The sequence below is a fragment of the Bemisia tabaci genome, chromosome 1 (genome assembly GCF_918797505.1).
Source record: "Bemisia tabaci chromosome 1, PGI_BMITA_v3".
In the NCBI taxonomy this organism is placed as follows: domain Eukaryota; kingdom Metazoa; phylum Arthropoda; class Insecta; order Hemiptera; family Aleyrodidae; genus Bemisia; species Bemisia tabaci.
This window is the reverse complement of record NC_092793.1, coordinates 25,506,128-25,523,504: the sequence shown is the minus strand read 5'-3', so window position 1 is coordinate 25,523,504 and position 17,377 is coordinate 25,506,128. Positions and strand designations below refer to the sequence as shown.

The 17,377-nt window shown below is 35.0% G+C and overlaps 1 protein-coding gene across 1 annotated transcript in view; it reads right to left on the bottom strand.

Moving 5' to 3' along the window:
- Positions 1-532: 532 nt before the first annotated feature.
- Positions 533-17,377, bottom strand: part of LOC109041095 (midasin) — a 44,025-nt gene continuing 27,180 nt past the window's right edge. The window contains exons 19-36 of the mRNA XM_019057265.2: positions 15,972-16,774; positions 15,435-15,576; positions 14,612-14,797; positions 13,351-13,515; positions 11,612-11,864; positions 10,513-10,638; positions 9,438-9,659; positions 9,015-9,163; positions 8,416-8,629; positions 7,565-7,749; positions 7,014-7,110; positions 6,124-6,263; positions 5,241-5,399; positions 4,387-4,551; positions 3,482-3,616; positions 3,026-3,165; positions 1,644-1,878; positions 533-917 (exon numbers count right to left, since the gene is read on the bottom strand). Coding sequence (XP_018912810.2) covers positions 738-917; positions 1,644-1,878; positions 3,026-3,165; positions 3,482-3,616; positions 4,387-4,551; positions 5,241-5,399; positions 6,124-6,263; positions 7,014-7,110; positions 7,565-7,749; positions 8,416-8,629; positions 9,015-9,163; positions 9,438-9,659; positions 10,513-10,638; positions 11,612-11,864; positions 13,351-13,515; positions 14,612-14,797; positions 15,435-15,576; positions 15,972-16,774 — 3,696 coding nt within the window. The 3' untranslated portion in view covers positions 533-737. The remainder of the gene's footprint in view (positions 918-1,643; positions 1,879-3,025; positions 3,166-3,481; positions 3,617-4,386; positions 4,552-5,240; positions 5,400-6,123; positions 6,264-7,013; positions 7,111-7,564; positions 7,750-8,415; positions 8,630-9,014; positions 9,164-9,437; positions 9,660-10,512; positions 10,639-11,611; positions 11,865-13,350; positions 13,516-14,611; positions 14,798-15,434; positions 15,577-15,971; positions 16,775-17,377) is intronic.

Genomic DNA, 17,377 nt, shown 5'->3' with positions numbered 1-17,377 from the left:
TTAGATCAATTAGTGCTTGCATCTAATTCAGTGGTGCAGCATGCTTAGCAATGAATCGCTTGTTTTGCCATTTTAACATACAGAAAATGATTGACTATCAGGGTGCTTGACAAAACCTTTAATGATCGATTCTTTACCATGGCTTCAAATCGGAAAGTATGGATTGCCACTGATCTAATTCTGAACTGATTGAGTGCACTTAAAAGACGACAGCAGGCTGAATGTTGAAATTGATAGACAAAAAAATAGACAATAAAGACAAAGGAGAAATGGGGCAATCTCATTGGTTTGAATAGATGGGTTGTTATAGACTAAGTGGAATACAATGGACTAACTACAGGGTCTCTGAAGGGTTGCTGTTAGTTAGTCTATTACTCACTTCATTTGTCCATTGCAACCACTTGCTACTACAAATGGGATCACTCTATTTTCTCTTTCTCTTCCTCTTTTATGTCCATTGCTTTGTCTATGAATTTCAATAGTTAGCCTGCAAGTAACAAACGTAGCTACCTGTAAAACTAATAAAAAATACTTAAAAATTAAGAAATTTTATTCAAATTAAAAAGCAAATGTACAATAACTTCAGTTGAGCTAATATCACAGATCTTGGATTTTTCACTTAGATATTAAGAAAAATATTAGTCGTTGTACATATAAACAGACTATGTACACAATTTAAAGACCTACATAAGAGATTTTATAGAAACGTACCGTGGAATGAGGAATTAATTATATAATTATTGCTTATCTGTGACTAATTCAAACCACTGTCGAAGGGCATCACTGAGAACAGCAGGTAAGTTGTTCACATCTCTTAAAAGAAGATAGAAGGGGAACGGGAAATTGCTCATGTATGATGTCATTCCGATAAGTTGGTTTCCATTGAACAAAGGCATACTTATATCCAACACTGAGCCCTGAAAAAGAAATTTTAACATGAAAATGAGTCTATGATATGCTGGTGATTACTTCAAAGAGATCAGAATGTTCAAATAAAAAGACAGAAAAATAAAACCGAGCAAGAAAAGCTCTGAGATGAAGCAAAATTAAGGCTAATTTTGCTACTGTTAGTTTGAGTTTTGTAGTGACTTTTCGGAAACTTTCCTAAATTTTTTTTTAGTTAAGGCTGGTAGGGTCTCCTATGTTTCTTGTATCTACCAACAAAAAAAATCCTAATAATGTGTGAGTACTTGGTTGGATGGTTTCAGCTATGATTCCTCTGTGGCTATGATCAAAATTTTGAGACAGCAAATTTTCCGAGAGTGCACAATATTTTTTAATGATTCGCACGATTCAGCTCCCCAACTTTTCCAACACAATTACCTATCAGTGCTCATTGACTATTGAGCTTCATTCCACTAAGTCCTCACCTCTTTGGATACGTCCAATCATTTTTTGTAGCATTGTACCCTTTTCTGTCTTATTCCAGTTCCTTTGTTTTTTTTATCTTTTCCCCCTCATAAATTTGCTAGTCTAATTCATCGTTCTCTAATTTTTATTCCTGTAAGATTAGTCTTCTTCTAACCGTCTATTATTTTCTAATGGTTTTCTTTTTCCAAAGCTACAAGTAAATCCTTTATCACTTGAATTGAATTTCTTGAGGCTATCGGCTATGTATTCTTAAAATCAGAGATGAATCTTACCGCTGCTGGATTGTCAATGATGACAAAAACAATGAAAATTCCAGCAAGCCTTGCTCGTCGAACAGCTGTTTTGACAACACTCTGACCCTCACTAAGAATACCACGGCCATCAGATAGGATGATCAACAGCTGAGCAGAGCGGGGTAGTTGTCTTCCAGCAAACATTGCAATGCAATACTCAACGAGTTCACCAACTCGCGTTTTTGTCTGCTCAAATGAAAACTGTTGTAATAACCTGGAGACACGGCAAATTAATAAAACAACATTAAATTTTTATTCAAAAAAGAAAAGTGTTTTCCCCTCTTTCCATGTATTGAAACCATTCAAACCAGGATTTTAATATTTTTTTACAAATTCTTAAAAGACTATTGAGAATAAACTGGGTATGAAGGTGGGAAAGTCTTCAAGATTTTAATTTCAGAATAGTCTGTTCAGTAAGACATTCATTATAAAATTATCAGGGGCTCTAAAATTTTATACTGATTGAGATAAACTTTTCACTGATTTTTTGAAAAATGTAAACAGATTCGGAAATCATAAACATAAGCAATTCCTATCTTGCTTGCCACAGTGCCATGTGAGTTCTACAGGGCAGCTTGCAAACCCCAAGCAGAACCAGTAAATTTTCGTTTCATCTTTTATGAAGGGCCTGATGCATTAAAATAAAAGCATTTGCTATGAGGGTATGAACTTACAATAAAACCTGTCGATGTAAAGAATTTGCTAGAATATCTCTCAGTAAATTTGGTCATTTGGGCTTGGAGGACTTAACTTCATATGCCCATTATTTTCCCTTTATATTTGAGTTTGAATTTGGTAAAGGCAGAATTAAAGTTGTAAAAACATAGAAAAAGATATTGCACATATCGATATGGCTAAACGCGATAAATGCGTACCTGAATTACAATGTTAAAAATATCCGATTATATTTTATTTCCTTCCAGAAGAAAAATCAAAATGTATCTTTGCAATTTTATGTTCTTTTAAAAGAATGAGAGAAGAAAATTCACAGGAAATAATGGAGGCTGCGGTTATGTCCTTTATGAAAAATAAAATAAGAGCAAAGACTTACAACATCGCAATCTGAGATGAACACTTGTCGATTCTATTCATAAATATAGTGTAGAGTAAAATAAAGAATGCACTACATGCACTTCAATGTGTGAATGATCTTTTTGTCAATTTTTGCTGAGTTTGATTCAGGTTTTGATTTTGTCTTGCAGATTTTAACTACAAAAACGCAGATGAAAATTCTAGAGGGCCTTTGATTGGTTTGTTGAACATGATAAACACCTGTGGACCTGAGGGTCTTGACAAATTTCTCAGATAAGTCTTGCAAAATGAATGATCAAAGACAGATTTGAATTCACTCCAGTATTTACCTGGCTCCACTATGTTCAGAGAATGGTTCCCCAAGTGGATGTAATGTTCCGGTCTCTTCTCCAAATTTAACCACTCCTAATTCACCAGCTTCGAGTAAAGACAGCGCACGACTGATGGTAGCAAGAGATTCAAATGCCAACTATCGAGGGAAAAGTTTAGAAATTAGTGGAACACACATTAAGTCAAGATATGACATTTTTATGGGATGAAATAAATTAAAAGCTCTGGCATCGAAACTTCCAACACTGATCTATGAAAAAAATGTACACTAAATTATATAATTTGATTTTGAAAGGAAATAAGTAGAATAAAACTAACTGATTTCAATGATTTTGGATTTTTTACAGTTATATACTTTTTTTTACTTCAAAAATGAGTTTAACAAGAAATTCAAATATTATTGTTGAAAAAAGGGGTCCAAGTATGGAATACTTAAATTATGTTGGGGAACTTACCTCTTTTGAATGATTATCTGACATACTTGATGAGTCATCGACTGCCATAATGATTTGGTAGTCCCTTTTCGATGGTTTGGTTCGCCTCAGCCAAATTTTATCTTTCCTGAACTGACTGGCAATGTACGGAATCACCTGCAATTTTGAACAACTATTACTTTTGCATTCTTAAAAAAATTGCAAATCAAGGGTCGATTTAAAAGAGCAAAAAAATAAGGGATTAAGGGACTCTGAATCACAGATGAAACTCCGAAAGGCAAGGATGATCAGGAATGGCAACAATTTTTCCTTGTTGGCAAGATCATTTTTGCTGATTTCCATTCTGCAAGATAAACATATTGACATTATTCTATTGAATTACAGTGGTTCTACTAAAAAATCAGGGTGTCCTGTATCAAACAACAGAGGTTTGTTATGCAGACATAAAAAAAAATTAAAGAACTCTTTTGAGAGAAAATTATTTGAGCGAACTTTTAAATGTTGAGGTAGAGGCAGGGCGCAGATTAAAATATTCATAAATTATCAATACTTTTAACTTTTTCCAACAATTACAAAGTATTTTGGTAAAGCTTTGCTTTACTTCTGAGTATCTCAGTTGAGGAGAGTTCAGAGTGGGCAAAGAACTGGTAAAAACAACTAACAAAGAACTTTGTGATAGCTGGAAAAAGTCAAAATTATTGGTTAAACAATGTAGAACTATACAGAAATTTACTCTTGACTTTCATAAATTCACAAATTACTTGAAAACTTCATCCTTTTTACTATAATATGAAGGAAATATGGATTGAGCAAATTTCTAGGCATTTCAAAGGATAGAACCAATTATTTTGGATCCTGCAAATAAAATTCAACTGTATTGAGTCAGTAATGCTGAAAACTGCCCCATACGATTCCAGCAATCTCACCTTTCTCATATTAATTCGACGTCCAGTACGGAAATCTCCTTTAAGCCGTGTTGCCTGGCAAGGTTCCAATACTAGGCGCAGTTGTTCGCTTAAATCTTGAGAGAGGGAATGGGTTGCAGCTGTAAGAAGCTGCCAAGCTCTAGAGGCTTCGTCATTCGATGGAGTCTGCAAAATTAAAATTTGATTAGAGCAGGCTTTCAGCGGTCCATATTAGGATCTTATTAACAAAAAATTTTAATTCTGAAATGACAGGGCGATTAAATTGTCATGATTGCTGGAGACTGCAGTTTTTCTGCTGATCTTATCTTCCCATGCCCCAGAGCTAGCTGTTAATGATTCAATCCATGAGTTAGTGGCACTTGAGAATCTGACATGCACAGCAACACCTGTCAGTCCTAGTATGTTGCAAGGAGATTCTCTAGAAATCTCTCTTGTTTTCCAAATAACACTTTAAACCAGCTTTATTGATTCTTCCCTATGTTACTCAACAAGTGTCCCCTGCTCCCTACAGCTTTCAGGGTTTATTCATTCTCCGCTTCCCCAACTTTTCCCTGACATTTGGTTCGGACTTCCAATTAGACTTTTTCTTTTTAATTACGCTTATTTTGATGAGCACTGCTCAGAAAATTTCCTGACTTTTCCCATGAATTCCCTTACTGTCCCTAACTTTTTCAGATTTCCATAATTCCCCGACTTTCCAGACCACCGGAGGCACTTAGCTTTCAATGGCGAGGATCAATAAGATATTCCTTGTGAGATGCTGAGCAATTCTTGGAAAATGAAGTGGGAAAATCCCATCTAAATTGCACCAAGATCTAACTAAACCTTTCGTTAAATATTGATGACACACTTACATTTGTCCAGGAGGCCAATTGGTTTTCAATCTGATCACGGATGGCTGCGACATCCCACATCTCCGGTTCCAGCTCAGCATCCAGGACATCTTTTTTTGTATGATGGGAGCTTTCCGGTTCTCTCTCGACTGATGCAGTCTGTACCGTTTCACCTTCGATCTGAAACAAAATTATATTGGCTGCAATAATGAATATACATAATGGCAAATTATTCTTGCCATTAAAATTTTGAACTATACACTGTGAGACAAAGTCAGGAATACTGTGAAAAGCAATGGCCGACAGAGAATGCTGGAGAAGATCTCTTTGAAGTGCTGCTACTACAACATCCTGGCCTGGGTCAATCGGTTAGTCATTTGAGCCATCCTGACTTTTTTTCACCTAACATGTATTATGCAGCTATAGTTTCAGAGTTTTCAAAGATTTGAGACATTTCAAAAAGAAAAAAAAATCGAAACTACATATAATTTTTTAAAAAAATTTCATGTTGTTACCATTGGCGACTATCACATTGGCTGCTAAATCAACTAAGTCATTATAAATAAAATTTTTGTTGGATTTTAATAAGATTTCTCTTCATGCTGTATGATTAGTCAAAATTTTTCAAGCAATCAGAAACCTTCCAAGTCAGATGACCTTCCAACGAAAGAATAAAAACAAAATCCCCGCATCAAAAGAAAAGAAAAAAACTGTACATATATTGCATACAAGACGGTACATTGGGCCTTGCACAATAGCAACCAGACTTTACAGCACAATGTGGCATCCAGTGGCTAATTTGAGAATCTGAGATGATTTTGTGGCGCTAATTCTGGAGGAGCTACAGTAGCGCTGTGATACTTGAAGCAAAGTGCTCAGAATACACAGTAAGACTTGGACTGACCTCGATACCAGCTTCAGCATTGATGAGTTCTTCATCAGCATCATCAACATTGTTATCAACTTTGTTTTTGCTTGTTTTCTTGTTACTCTTTGTTTCTTCGGGCTTGATTTTATCAACTTCCTCCACATCAAGATTCTCATCTAGTAAAATTCAAACAAATACAAATAAAAATACATGTAAATTACAAGAAAATATTGAAGAAAATAATTTTCAGGTCACTATAGAGGATAAATGTTCTCCCCTAAAATTACTCATACTTGTTTCATAAGTGAATTTGATTTGACACACAAGGTAAGGTGATTCAGAAGTCCCATATTACCCTGATAACCTCTAGATTTATTGCCTTTTTTAGGGAGGTCCCTTTAAAGTTTTAGGGGTTCTCAAAAGCCATTTTTTTTGACATAGGAGCACTTGTAAAATTTCAAGTCTCTGTCTCAATTTGCACAAATGTTACCAATATGCAGGTTTTTACGGGTGGTGTGGGACTCTTGTATCACATTGTACATATTTGAACTGACAAGATTACTGAAAATGGAGATTTTTAGTGTTGTTGTTGAACAAACATGACAACAAGATGAAACAAGCTGAAAGCGTTCGGTGATATTTTTCTAGGAAATGAGGTGTCTGCTTTTCCAATAAAACTTTTTTTCGGAGCATATTCTAGAGAATACTAATATAAGAACTTACTTTTTAACTTTATTGGAGATTTAAAGTTTTTTTCTACGATAAGACTTGTACAATTTTAAAATTTTATGCTGTACCAGTGAGGAATGGGTGCCCTGTGTTATAAGGAAAAAAATATAATCGGCAATGCAAAATCAAAAAGTAGATGGTAGCCTTCTTCATAAGAGCTAAAATGGAGATTATGGTGCGACAGAATAAAATTTCACCTTCATCAATGTCCATTTTGTCATCTTCAGCCACACTTTCTACATCAGATTTTTCATCGTTCTCAGAGTCTGGAACTGGTTGCTTCTCCGCTTGCTCCTAAAAGCAGATGATGAAGAATCATTTTTAAATTCAATAGATGAAAGAATTGATCATTAGAGTGCTGGACATGGTATAAATTTTAAGCAGCCGGTAAATATTTCCTCTTCAGAATCTCACATAAAACACAATTTGTGCGATGATAGCAGGATTATTCCTTTTACAGAAAGAACTGAGGCTAAAGGTCTTATTCATGGTCATTCCTCAAACATTCAGACCTCCTTAATCTTTGTAATTCTGATGGCTGAAGGAGGCCTTAACAGAAAACGATCTACTATGAATACAGCCCTAGGACTAAGGCTTAAAGGCTTTCCGCTGAAAGATTATCTCCTTTACAGATATAATTTTTGGTTCAATGAACTACAAAACTTTGCATTGGAAGCTTATTTTTAACCTTCATCATGACTAAAATCAAAACTTAATTGCTGAGAACAGCTTGAATTCAATCCCTTACCTGCGTTGCGGCATCAAGAGTTTGCGCTTCAGAGGCTCTGTCGTCGGCATCTTTCACATGCTGGTACAAATCGGCTTTTTCACTCTCTTCACCATCTTCATCATTTTCGATATTATCAGATTTTTTATCATCAGCAGAATCATCAGTGGTTTTAAGGCGTTTTTTCATGGGCTCTTTCATATCAGCTGCAAAAAATGATACCACATACAATAATCACATGAACAAAGGAGGCTTTATTAAATGGAATGCTTACTTTAGATTCAAAAGAGGAAAATTATTATGAGAGCTAAAATAGGAAAATATTCCTAGCTATAAATAAGCTATAAAAAAAATTTGAAATAATTAATAAACAATGCGCTTCGGAAGGTAGTTTTTCTCATCATCCATGAGCTTCTTTAAGCTTGGCCATCAAGGGTTATAAGATTTTCTCAACGTTTCAATTGAAGCAGACATCAGATCATCAAAAAACGTATGTAACAGACTGCACATAATGTAGGGAATGTAAAAGAAAAATAAAATTATCGACTCACTTGCAAGTTAAAATTCTTTTAAAATCATTTTTCCGACCGGTTTTGAGCATTTAGGTTATCTTTAGTGATAACCATAACTGGTTATGGCTGGAGATGAGCGTATTGCTCAAAACCAGTCTGAAAAAGAAGTTGTTGTAAAAAGAATTTAAAAAAGCATATGAGCCGTTATTATTCTTTTCCTTTTAATTAATCGGAACACCAATTTCCATAAACTGCTAAATTAATAAATATATGCTGTTATTTCAAAGTCAAAAATTAATACAGATGAACAATACAAATTTTAGAAAAACTTGGCAGCCCTCGATTTTTTTAAAGACCTACCTAAAGATCGGTTAATGTCACTCTTCCCTGGCTTCTGCTTCCGCTTCTTGTCTTTTTCTCCTCTCTTTTTGCTTTGAGCCCCTTCATCTTGCGCTCCTGAGTGTCCGTCTGTTGTTTCTTGCTTGGCATCGCCTACACCCTGTTGATCTGAGCCTTGATTTTCTTGGTTACTATCTGATTTGTCTTTGGTCTGGTCTTTGTTTTGTTCTGAATCCTGTAAACGATGCATAAACCTTTTAGTAACACTGAAGATGTGGAAAAATCCAAGTTTTCCACTACTTTGAATTGACTTTCCTAATTTAAAAACCTCTTTTAACTCTATATTTTTTAGGTGTTGACTTCCGTTTTAGCTCTTTACTTTTGAACAGCTGCAGTTCCGCTAAAAACGCACCATTTTCACACTGAAAAAAGGGTAACCTTTCTTCTCTCATTGCTCATTTTTATGGCATTCTCATTTGTGGGAAAACTATGCGCTTGGCCACTAAATCAATCTGCTATCAACAGTTTTAGAGCTGATAAATAGATAGCCTTGTTTCTTCTGCTGTTTGGAAGAAAAGACAAAAAATCAGGGATAAGTATCATAGCTTCATAAAACATACCACTTGATCAGTCGAACCACCAACTTGATCTGCTTGCTGAGCTGGATCAGTACTGGCGTCATCTTCGGATGGTTTCGCTTGCTCTTGCTCTAGGTTTTCCTCGGTTGGTTTCGGTTCCTCTCCTGACTTTTCATCATCCATTTTCCCTCCTGAAAAAACAAGAAAGGGAATTTCAAAAACAAATGTTTCATATCATATTCGATGCTTCAAAGTCTTTTACAGATCTTAAAAGAAGAACTCTGAATTCATCCAAAGAAGATTTTAAAAGATCTCTGAACTCTGCCTTGATATACTTGCCTCAGTTATCTTGTATTGGAGGATTAACAAATTTGGTATAATTCTTATACCTGTTTGACAAAGCCTTGTAGGAAAATCTTGAATTTGTTAAAGAAAAAATAAAAAACAGTTGGGTCTCTTGCTTACCATCTTCTCCCACATTTTCTTTTTCGGATTCTTCCTCATCATTTTCATCCAAATTTTCCTGATCTGGACCAGTTTGTCCCTCCTCATCACTTCCTTCCGCCTCACTGGCTTGAGCTTCATCCACTTTCTCTTCCTCGTTGGCATCTTCTTTGTTTTCTTCATCTTTTCCATTTTCTTCTTCATCATTCTCATTTTCTTCTTTATCTTCTGGCAAATTGGGCTCTGAAAAAGTATTGAACTGAAGTGTTAAAAGCCTCTTGAATGACCATCATACACACAATTAGAAGTAAAAAACAAAAAAGACTGCTTTCCACAAAAAATTAGGCTAACAATTAATAATTTCCTAGTTGCAAGTGGCGTGTTCATGTGAGGTCGGTTGCACCCAAATGTACAGAAAAATTTAGGGGATGAAAAAAAAGGAAAGAAAGAAATTTACGAAGACAGATTGAAGTTATTGAAACATTTTTAAGCAGAATTTTAGATAATATTCTTGAAAGAGCGAAGAAAAATTACATAAAGCACAGTACGATAGCAATGGTCCTTCAAAGAGCAAAAGGTAACGAGGAGCTAACAAAATCACAAATCAGATAATACTGGTTTCTTAATTTTACCATTGCAGCACAAGAGATAAAGTATTTACGTACTTACTTACTAGTTATTTGGTGCTACAGCCCCTCGTGAGCTTTGAAGCGGGGGGGGACTCCACCTAGGGGTGAAATTTTTTTCCTAGCTGGTCTCAAGCCCAGGTAAAGGTGGAGGGTTGCACATGGGGCTAGCAAGCCTATCATGTAACAAAACCCTTGAGCACCCTCACAAAGAGTCTCAGTACACACAGAATTTAAGAATAAAACAACCCGAAGAAAGAATGAGAACTGAAGGACGGAAATAAAGTATTTGAAAGAGATAAAACACTAGCCAAGAAAGTCCTGTAACACACATTGATTAATTGAGTATCATCAATTGATTATTGTATCCCTCTTCTCGATACCTACTGTTCTCAATGATTTGACTGACTTGTTAAACTCCCTGGACACCTAAGAATTATTGCTACATAATGGATATGAGGTAATCTTACGCTTCATAGCATCAATGTCGAAAGGATTTTCTTCATCATTCTCTTTTTCATTGCCATCCTCATCATCCAGTTGTAAATTGTCTGGTAAATCAAATGCTTCAGGTTCAGGTTGAGGTTGATCTTGACCTACAAACAAAAGAGTAAGATATAATTGTTTCTCAGCAGAAAACAATTATAATGTTTAACGTTGGATTGTTTGCCAAAGAATTTAGAAGATAAATTTCACTGAAATTTCCCTGATTTTGGGTAAAAGTTTGATTTTTTGGAAAGATTTTTTGGTAAAATTCTCTGACAATTCAAGACATGCCATATAGTTAAAAAACATTTGATAAAGTTTTCAGGAAAAATGTATCGTTAAACGTCAATTCCATTCTAGAGAACAAATAAAGGTGACCGAACAATTTTTTTCTGACACTTTAGTAATTTGCCTGACTTGTGCCAGTTTTCCCTTTATGCCCTGAGGACGGCAGCCCTGTTCCTGAGAACACAGTACTAATATCATGAATCAATCTTATGGTACACAATAAAAATCCCAGACAAATAATTCAAACTTATTGAGAATTTTGAAAAAATTAAATGCTTTTGAAGTTAAAAACTTGGGTTATTTCATAGAGATCCTACTGAATCTTAATAACCTAAAAAAAAAAAAAATCCGATTAACAACAGTTTGTTTGATCCAAACAAAACTGTACAAAATGTTTGATCAAAATGTTACAAGCAACTGAGTGCTTTTATTCCACTTAACTTACTCTATTGTAAAATCATAAAAGTACGCGTAACGCACTGGAGTGCTTTGCGCTTCAGAGGGCATAGTCCCCTAATGATGAAAAAAACTGCATGTTGAGACTCGAGAATAAGTTATGTAAATTTCTGACTAGTGCAAGATGTGAAACTCTGGCTCACTCAGAGATCAATAACATCGTTTATCCAGGGAAATCTGTAGGACTCATAAATTTAATCAGTTTAATCAAAGTCTCAACTTATCAAGATTCCATTGTATCGGCCGAAATTCCGATTTTTGAACTTTGGTGGTAAAATATCTCTTGAGAAAAGGGACCGCTACTTGGAAATCAATTGATTTGAATATTAATGAAAGTACCATGATAGGGATCAACTTGGTCATCATCTTCTTCTCCATCTTCATTCATTTCATTGATGTCTTTTTTCCTATCATTTGTTTCGTTCTGGTCTTTCTCATTTTCATCATTCGGTTGTTCTTCGCGGGAATCGTCTTTTGCGCCTAGTTCTTTGTCTCCAACTTGCTCTCCTTTATCACCTTCCTCTTCGTTTAGCTCTTTGCCATCATTTTCTTGTTCATCTTCTTCCTCTCCTTCGGAATCACTTCCCCAAACCTAAAAATCCCGATGAACAGATTGATTGAAAAAGAACACTTCCTAAAGGTAAAAATATTTCTAAAAAATGGCCAGTTCTTTACCAAAAAGTAATATACATAGGGGCACTTGCATTTGAAGTGATGTGAGTATTTGAAAACATTTCTATGGATCTCCCTTATATGACTCACATTAAAAGTATAAGATACACGTCTATGTATTGAAAAACCATTAATATCTTCACCACACTATTCAGTATGACGTTTTTCAAAAGCGCTAGGCTAATAAAAGACAAAATCATTGCTTTAAAAATATAAGAAGCTTGGTGCTTGGAAGCTTTCTAGTACATGGTAATGGGTTAGTTTTACCAGTCACAGAATCATGTTTTAAGTATTTCAGATAATAGATCAATAAAAAATAATAAAATCTGTCCAGACACTTTTTACATCCAGTATCAAGAAAGTTATTGTCCTCTAAAAACATAGCCTATGATATCATCCACCATGGTGGTGACCACCTTAATTCCGTCTGTGTTTGAGGTCGAGCGACCAGTGCAAATATGTAAATCCCTAATTGATGATTCCAATCTGGAAGAGACCATAGTATGCACTACCACAGTGAATGACATAATCCATTATGTTTTTCAAAGAGAATTAGATTTGTTCATATTAGATGTAAAAACTAAGTGTTTTTAGTAAGCTATGAGTCTTGATTTACAAAACAAGATTCTGTGCATAGCAAAATTGACCCATTTGTTTTGGCTTTTAAAAAATAGACGAATAGTAATGTTGACAAAAACAAAGAAGAGGTAACAAAACCTTGTTAAACCCCAAATAATAATGAGAAAGAAGAAGAAAAAATTAAATTAGGGACAATAATTTAAAAACGATGAAGTAATTAGGTTTTCAATTCTCACAAAAAGAGCCACCCAGATAAGATAGAAATATTTAGCCAATATTTAAACAATATTGTTTTGATATTTATGCAAACACTGGGCCAATATTGGTTAAATATTGAGCCAATGTTAAAAGTGTACACCATATTTCCTTATGGCATAAATACTGTGCCAATACTTTAAAATAATGTGAAATACTGTGTCAATACTGTGAAAATATTTTTATAAAATTTTGGGTAAACATATTATTTTTAAAAATACTAAATAAAGATTCTTTAAATATTTTTTAAAAAAATAATTTTGATTAAAATATTATCAAAATATTGTCAGTATTGTGTAAATATTACGACAATACTGACAATATTTGCCCAATATTGTAAAAATATTATATCTTATCTGGGTACACACTTACCCAACAGGTATTATTCTTTCCCTATTCCAAAATGTTTTACTTTATGAGGAGTATTGATGAAAAAGTCTAAGACCCCAACACTTGACTGATGAAAAATCAGTCGACGATGATTGGTTGGTTAAAACCAAGCATCGATGATGAGACACTCTACCTACCAATTGAACAAATCTATTCGCTAATTAAATTAAAGAATGCCCTACCTTTTCATCTAAAGTTTCAGCTCCCTCTTCCGTCTCTCCCATTTCTTTATCAGGTTCATCATCATCAGCGTCACTTTCACCACTATTGTCTTCATTTTCTTTCTCATCAATATCTTGCAGTTTCCCGCCAAAATCATCTGACATATCGATTCCTTTTTCTTCTTCCTGTGAAAATTTGTTCAAACCAAATTGGAGATTAAAGAGGAAAGAAAGAGAGACAGTAATCTGGCAATAATATGAAAACGTTTGCACAGTAATTTACTAAGATTTGTAAATCTCATGGTAATTTTTTACCATCAGATTTCCTTGTTGTCTGGTTTTTACTGAAATTGCGTCACTCTGGTAGGCGCTCTATTTGGGAGGTGGTAGGCCAGGCATTTGCCAGGCACTGCGTTTTGGAGTCGGACCGGGGAAACTCACTCAGTAATATGAGAGAGGAGAAAAATCGGAGGGAAATCGGAGGCAGGAGTTTCGGCGTGCTTCTCTTTTGCTTCTTGAGGAGGAAATAGAAATAGCTAATTAACTATTTCAACAACCTGATCGATAATTTTGCCCAAGTATGCAACCATAGCTACCCGCTACTTCACTAAAAGGTAAATATATATTTATATGTAAAAAAAACCTTGTCACTTTTTGCCAAGCCGTGCCAAAACCTGAAATGGCGCCCCTGAACTCTGGAAAATAAATCTGCTGAAATCTCAATAGTTTTTTAAATAATCTTATTCTCCATTTACTGAATAAGTATTTTTATTACACAAAGTATGACAGTCCTTTTTAGTGATCATTTACAAAACGACAAGGAGAGTTCATCGAGTTGAAAGGTAAGAGAATGAAGACAATTTCGACTAAAACGGCTTTCTGCCTTGACTGTTTCATTGCTTACATTGCAAGAGAATCTTTACTTAAAAATATGAAATGTCATTGCTAGGTTCAATATGGATCAAACATGAGAAATTGTTTTCAAGAAAAGCAACAGATGCATCATCTCTATGGAATTTATAAGAGTAAAAAGATGTAGGTGTTTAAATGCCTTTTATGTCCAAATGTTGCTTTGTGTCTTCAATTCTTACGCTTTTCCTGTCAAAATTGGAGAATTTTTTTTCCCGCCCAAGCAGCATTTCTACAGATGAAACAACTATGAAATGTGACATTTTTAACTTGTCCGGTATAAAATTTTAACCAACCAGAGAATACTAGGACTCGAGTAGCTTTTCGTCTTTACAAAGGTTCAACTTAGGAAGCTTTTAGTATTTATTCTTACTTTGCAGTCTTCGTCATTTTCTTCTTCTTTTTCCCCAGGTTTCTTGGCATCCTCCAGCTGATCTTGCGATTCGATTTCCTCTGATACATCTTTCTCACCTTTACCATCTCCAAGACCCAAGCCTCCAGAAGTACCCCCTTCACCTTCACCTTCCTCTTCCAGCAACTCATCTGGTATACAGAATCCCTGAAAAATTGACCTGAAATTAGCATTTGACAACACAGAGGGAAGGTTTTGGTATTAAATTCTAATGATCTGTTGTTTGCAGAGAGATCTAATCCCTTAACTGTTATCAGTGTTGTCCTGTTGTTTGCATCTGCGTAAGCGAGGGAAGCTCTGCTCCCTTCATCTTAGCCGGCTCTCTCTCTCTAAATAAATTATTCTCACAAGGTTAATCTGAATCAGAGATAAAAATGTCAAATTATTGTCCTTTGCTACATGGTAAATGGAGTGAAATGTTTTCACATGATAGTCGAACTCTAGTTATCAGCAGTCAGATATGATAACCAGTCACTGATATTTTGTTCTCTTGGGTGGAAAGAATGTGAAAGAAGTGGTCTAAAAAATAAACCATTCAAAGTTTCTTCATAAAAAGATTATACTCAAAAAAGTAAATTTTATCATCGTCTTGCCCAAGTTTACTTTATGTACTTACAACTGTACTATTTGCAGAAAAACGACTTATACAGTAATTTTTCGGCTAGCAGTTCATGAGTTTGGATAAACCACGGTTCCTCCAGTCCCAATTACAGTGGATAACCAGGGTTCTACTTAAGACAGAAATTTAATATTTGCAATACTGTTTGAAGATTTGTATAATCACCTTCTGGACTAGCTCCAAAAAGATTGAAGTCAGAATTGAAGACAATTTACACGATGCTCTCAAAGCTTTGACTTGCTGCGTAACAAAAAACTGTGCTGTCAAACTGAGTTGCTCAAGGAGTGGAAGACAAGTAATCAACATTCTAAAACAAAAAAATTCAAGGTTACGCTATGCAGCTATGAAAAATAAAAACCATACATGAGGTCAAGAGATGATTATGATGGAGAAATTTCTTTACTGAGGATTATGCACATTAATCTTACTTTAATTGAACCATTAAGGGCAGAAGTTTAAAAAACCAATTTTTAGAAATAAAAAGAAGACTTCTTGCAAGATATACATTTATAAAAATAAACTGAACCATTCTGCAAAGCAAAAGACCATTCTTAGAGAGTCATAACAGAGAAATGAACAGAAAATTTTGTAGCCCTGGGGACTTTTTTGAACAGTATACACATTGTGCAATTCTAACAGTCTACGACTAGTTTAAAGTTGGACAACACTAGCTTTCTTCAGGACAAGAAAAGACTAACAAACCTTTTACAGTCTCTGCCTTCTTCTGAATCATGCGTAGTTGTCAGCTGCTCCAACAAAGATCCTAAAGTCTTGTTAACTGCTTTTAACTCTATAAGGGCCATGTCACGATCCAATGAGGCTATAATTTCTTCAGTCAAATGTTGATTTTTTAAGTTTAGAACTTCATCATCTTCACCTTCATCATCTGAAGGGTTCTCCTCTGTTTTTTCTTCTTCAAAAACACAGAACTTCTTATAAAGTTCTTGAACTATGAGTAACAACTTATGTATCAGCTTGCTCAGTTTTGATTTGAACCCTTCACCAAAGTCACTCTTGATCGAACTGAAAGTATCACTTTCAAAATCACTGTACTTCTCCAAAAACATAGAGATTTTGTCTCTCAAAGCTGCAATGCCAACTGTCAGTGGACTATCGCATGTTTCTAGCGAAAAGAGGTTGTGGATTTCTGCGACACCCCTCTGAACGTCGGACAACGTTTTCAAGTGGCAAGTGATGGTTTCTCTTGTTTCATTGGAGACAAAGGCAAATTCAGCAAAATAAGACGGCGGAAGAGTTCTGCTGAGCTCCTTCTTCATCGCTTTCAATTGAATGAGGAGAGAGTCAACAAGGTGATCCACTTTCCGCCACAGTACATCATCTTTGGTGACCTGAATCATGACAGGCTCACCAAAGTTTTTCAGGCGGATTGACAATATTTCATCTTGATTCTCGCTCAAAGACTGCGCTTCAGGACAAACATTCATGAGGACCTTGAAACCTTGGAGACAGTATATTGCATTGTTTAGGAGATCCTCATAGTCTTCCTGAAACAAGTACAACATTTTAAAATATGGTTAAGAAAGCACGCTATGAGAGAGTATCAAACCACAAAAATATTTTTTGAGTAAAGTTGATGGGACAAAAAGTTTGCAGCACTATGTAGAAATCAACAAAATGATACAAGCGATTCAGACAGCAACTGAAACATTCAATCTGAACACATGTATGGGGAAAAAGGACCTTGGTTCACTGAGAAAAATATTAAGTGCAGAGGTTTTTGCCTAGTTGGAATCAGCTAATGAGATTTTAACCGAAGACTCTACTTAGAATTCTACAGAATATGATGGGAGTGGTTTGATTCATCAGAGAAAAAAGATAGAGGAAATAAGTTCATGAAAAATTACCATTAATAATGAAACCACACTAAAAGGGTGATACCGAAGAAGACGCACCACCATGAAAAATATTTTAAAGAGCAAAAAACTTAACACAAAAAAGCCCATTTTTTCAGCGAACCATTTAGTTTTCTTAATTTTCTTTTATGTTGTTGGAATTCTTAAATTCAGTAACTTTAACCATCTCCAAGCATACTAAAAAGTAATAGACATTGCGTTGAGGATCCTCAGATTTACTTCCTTGCAAACTTT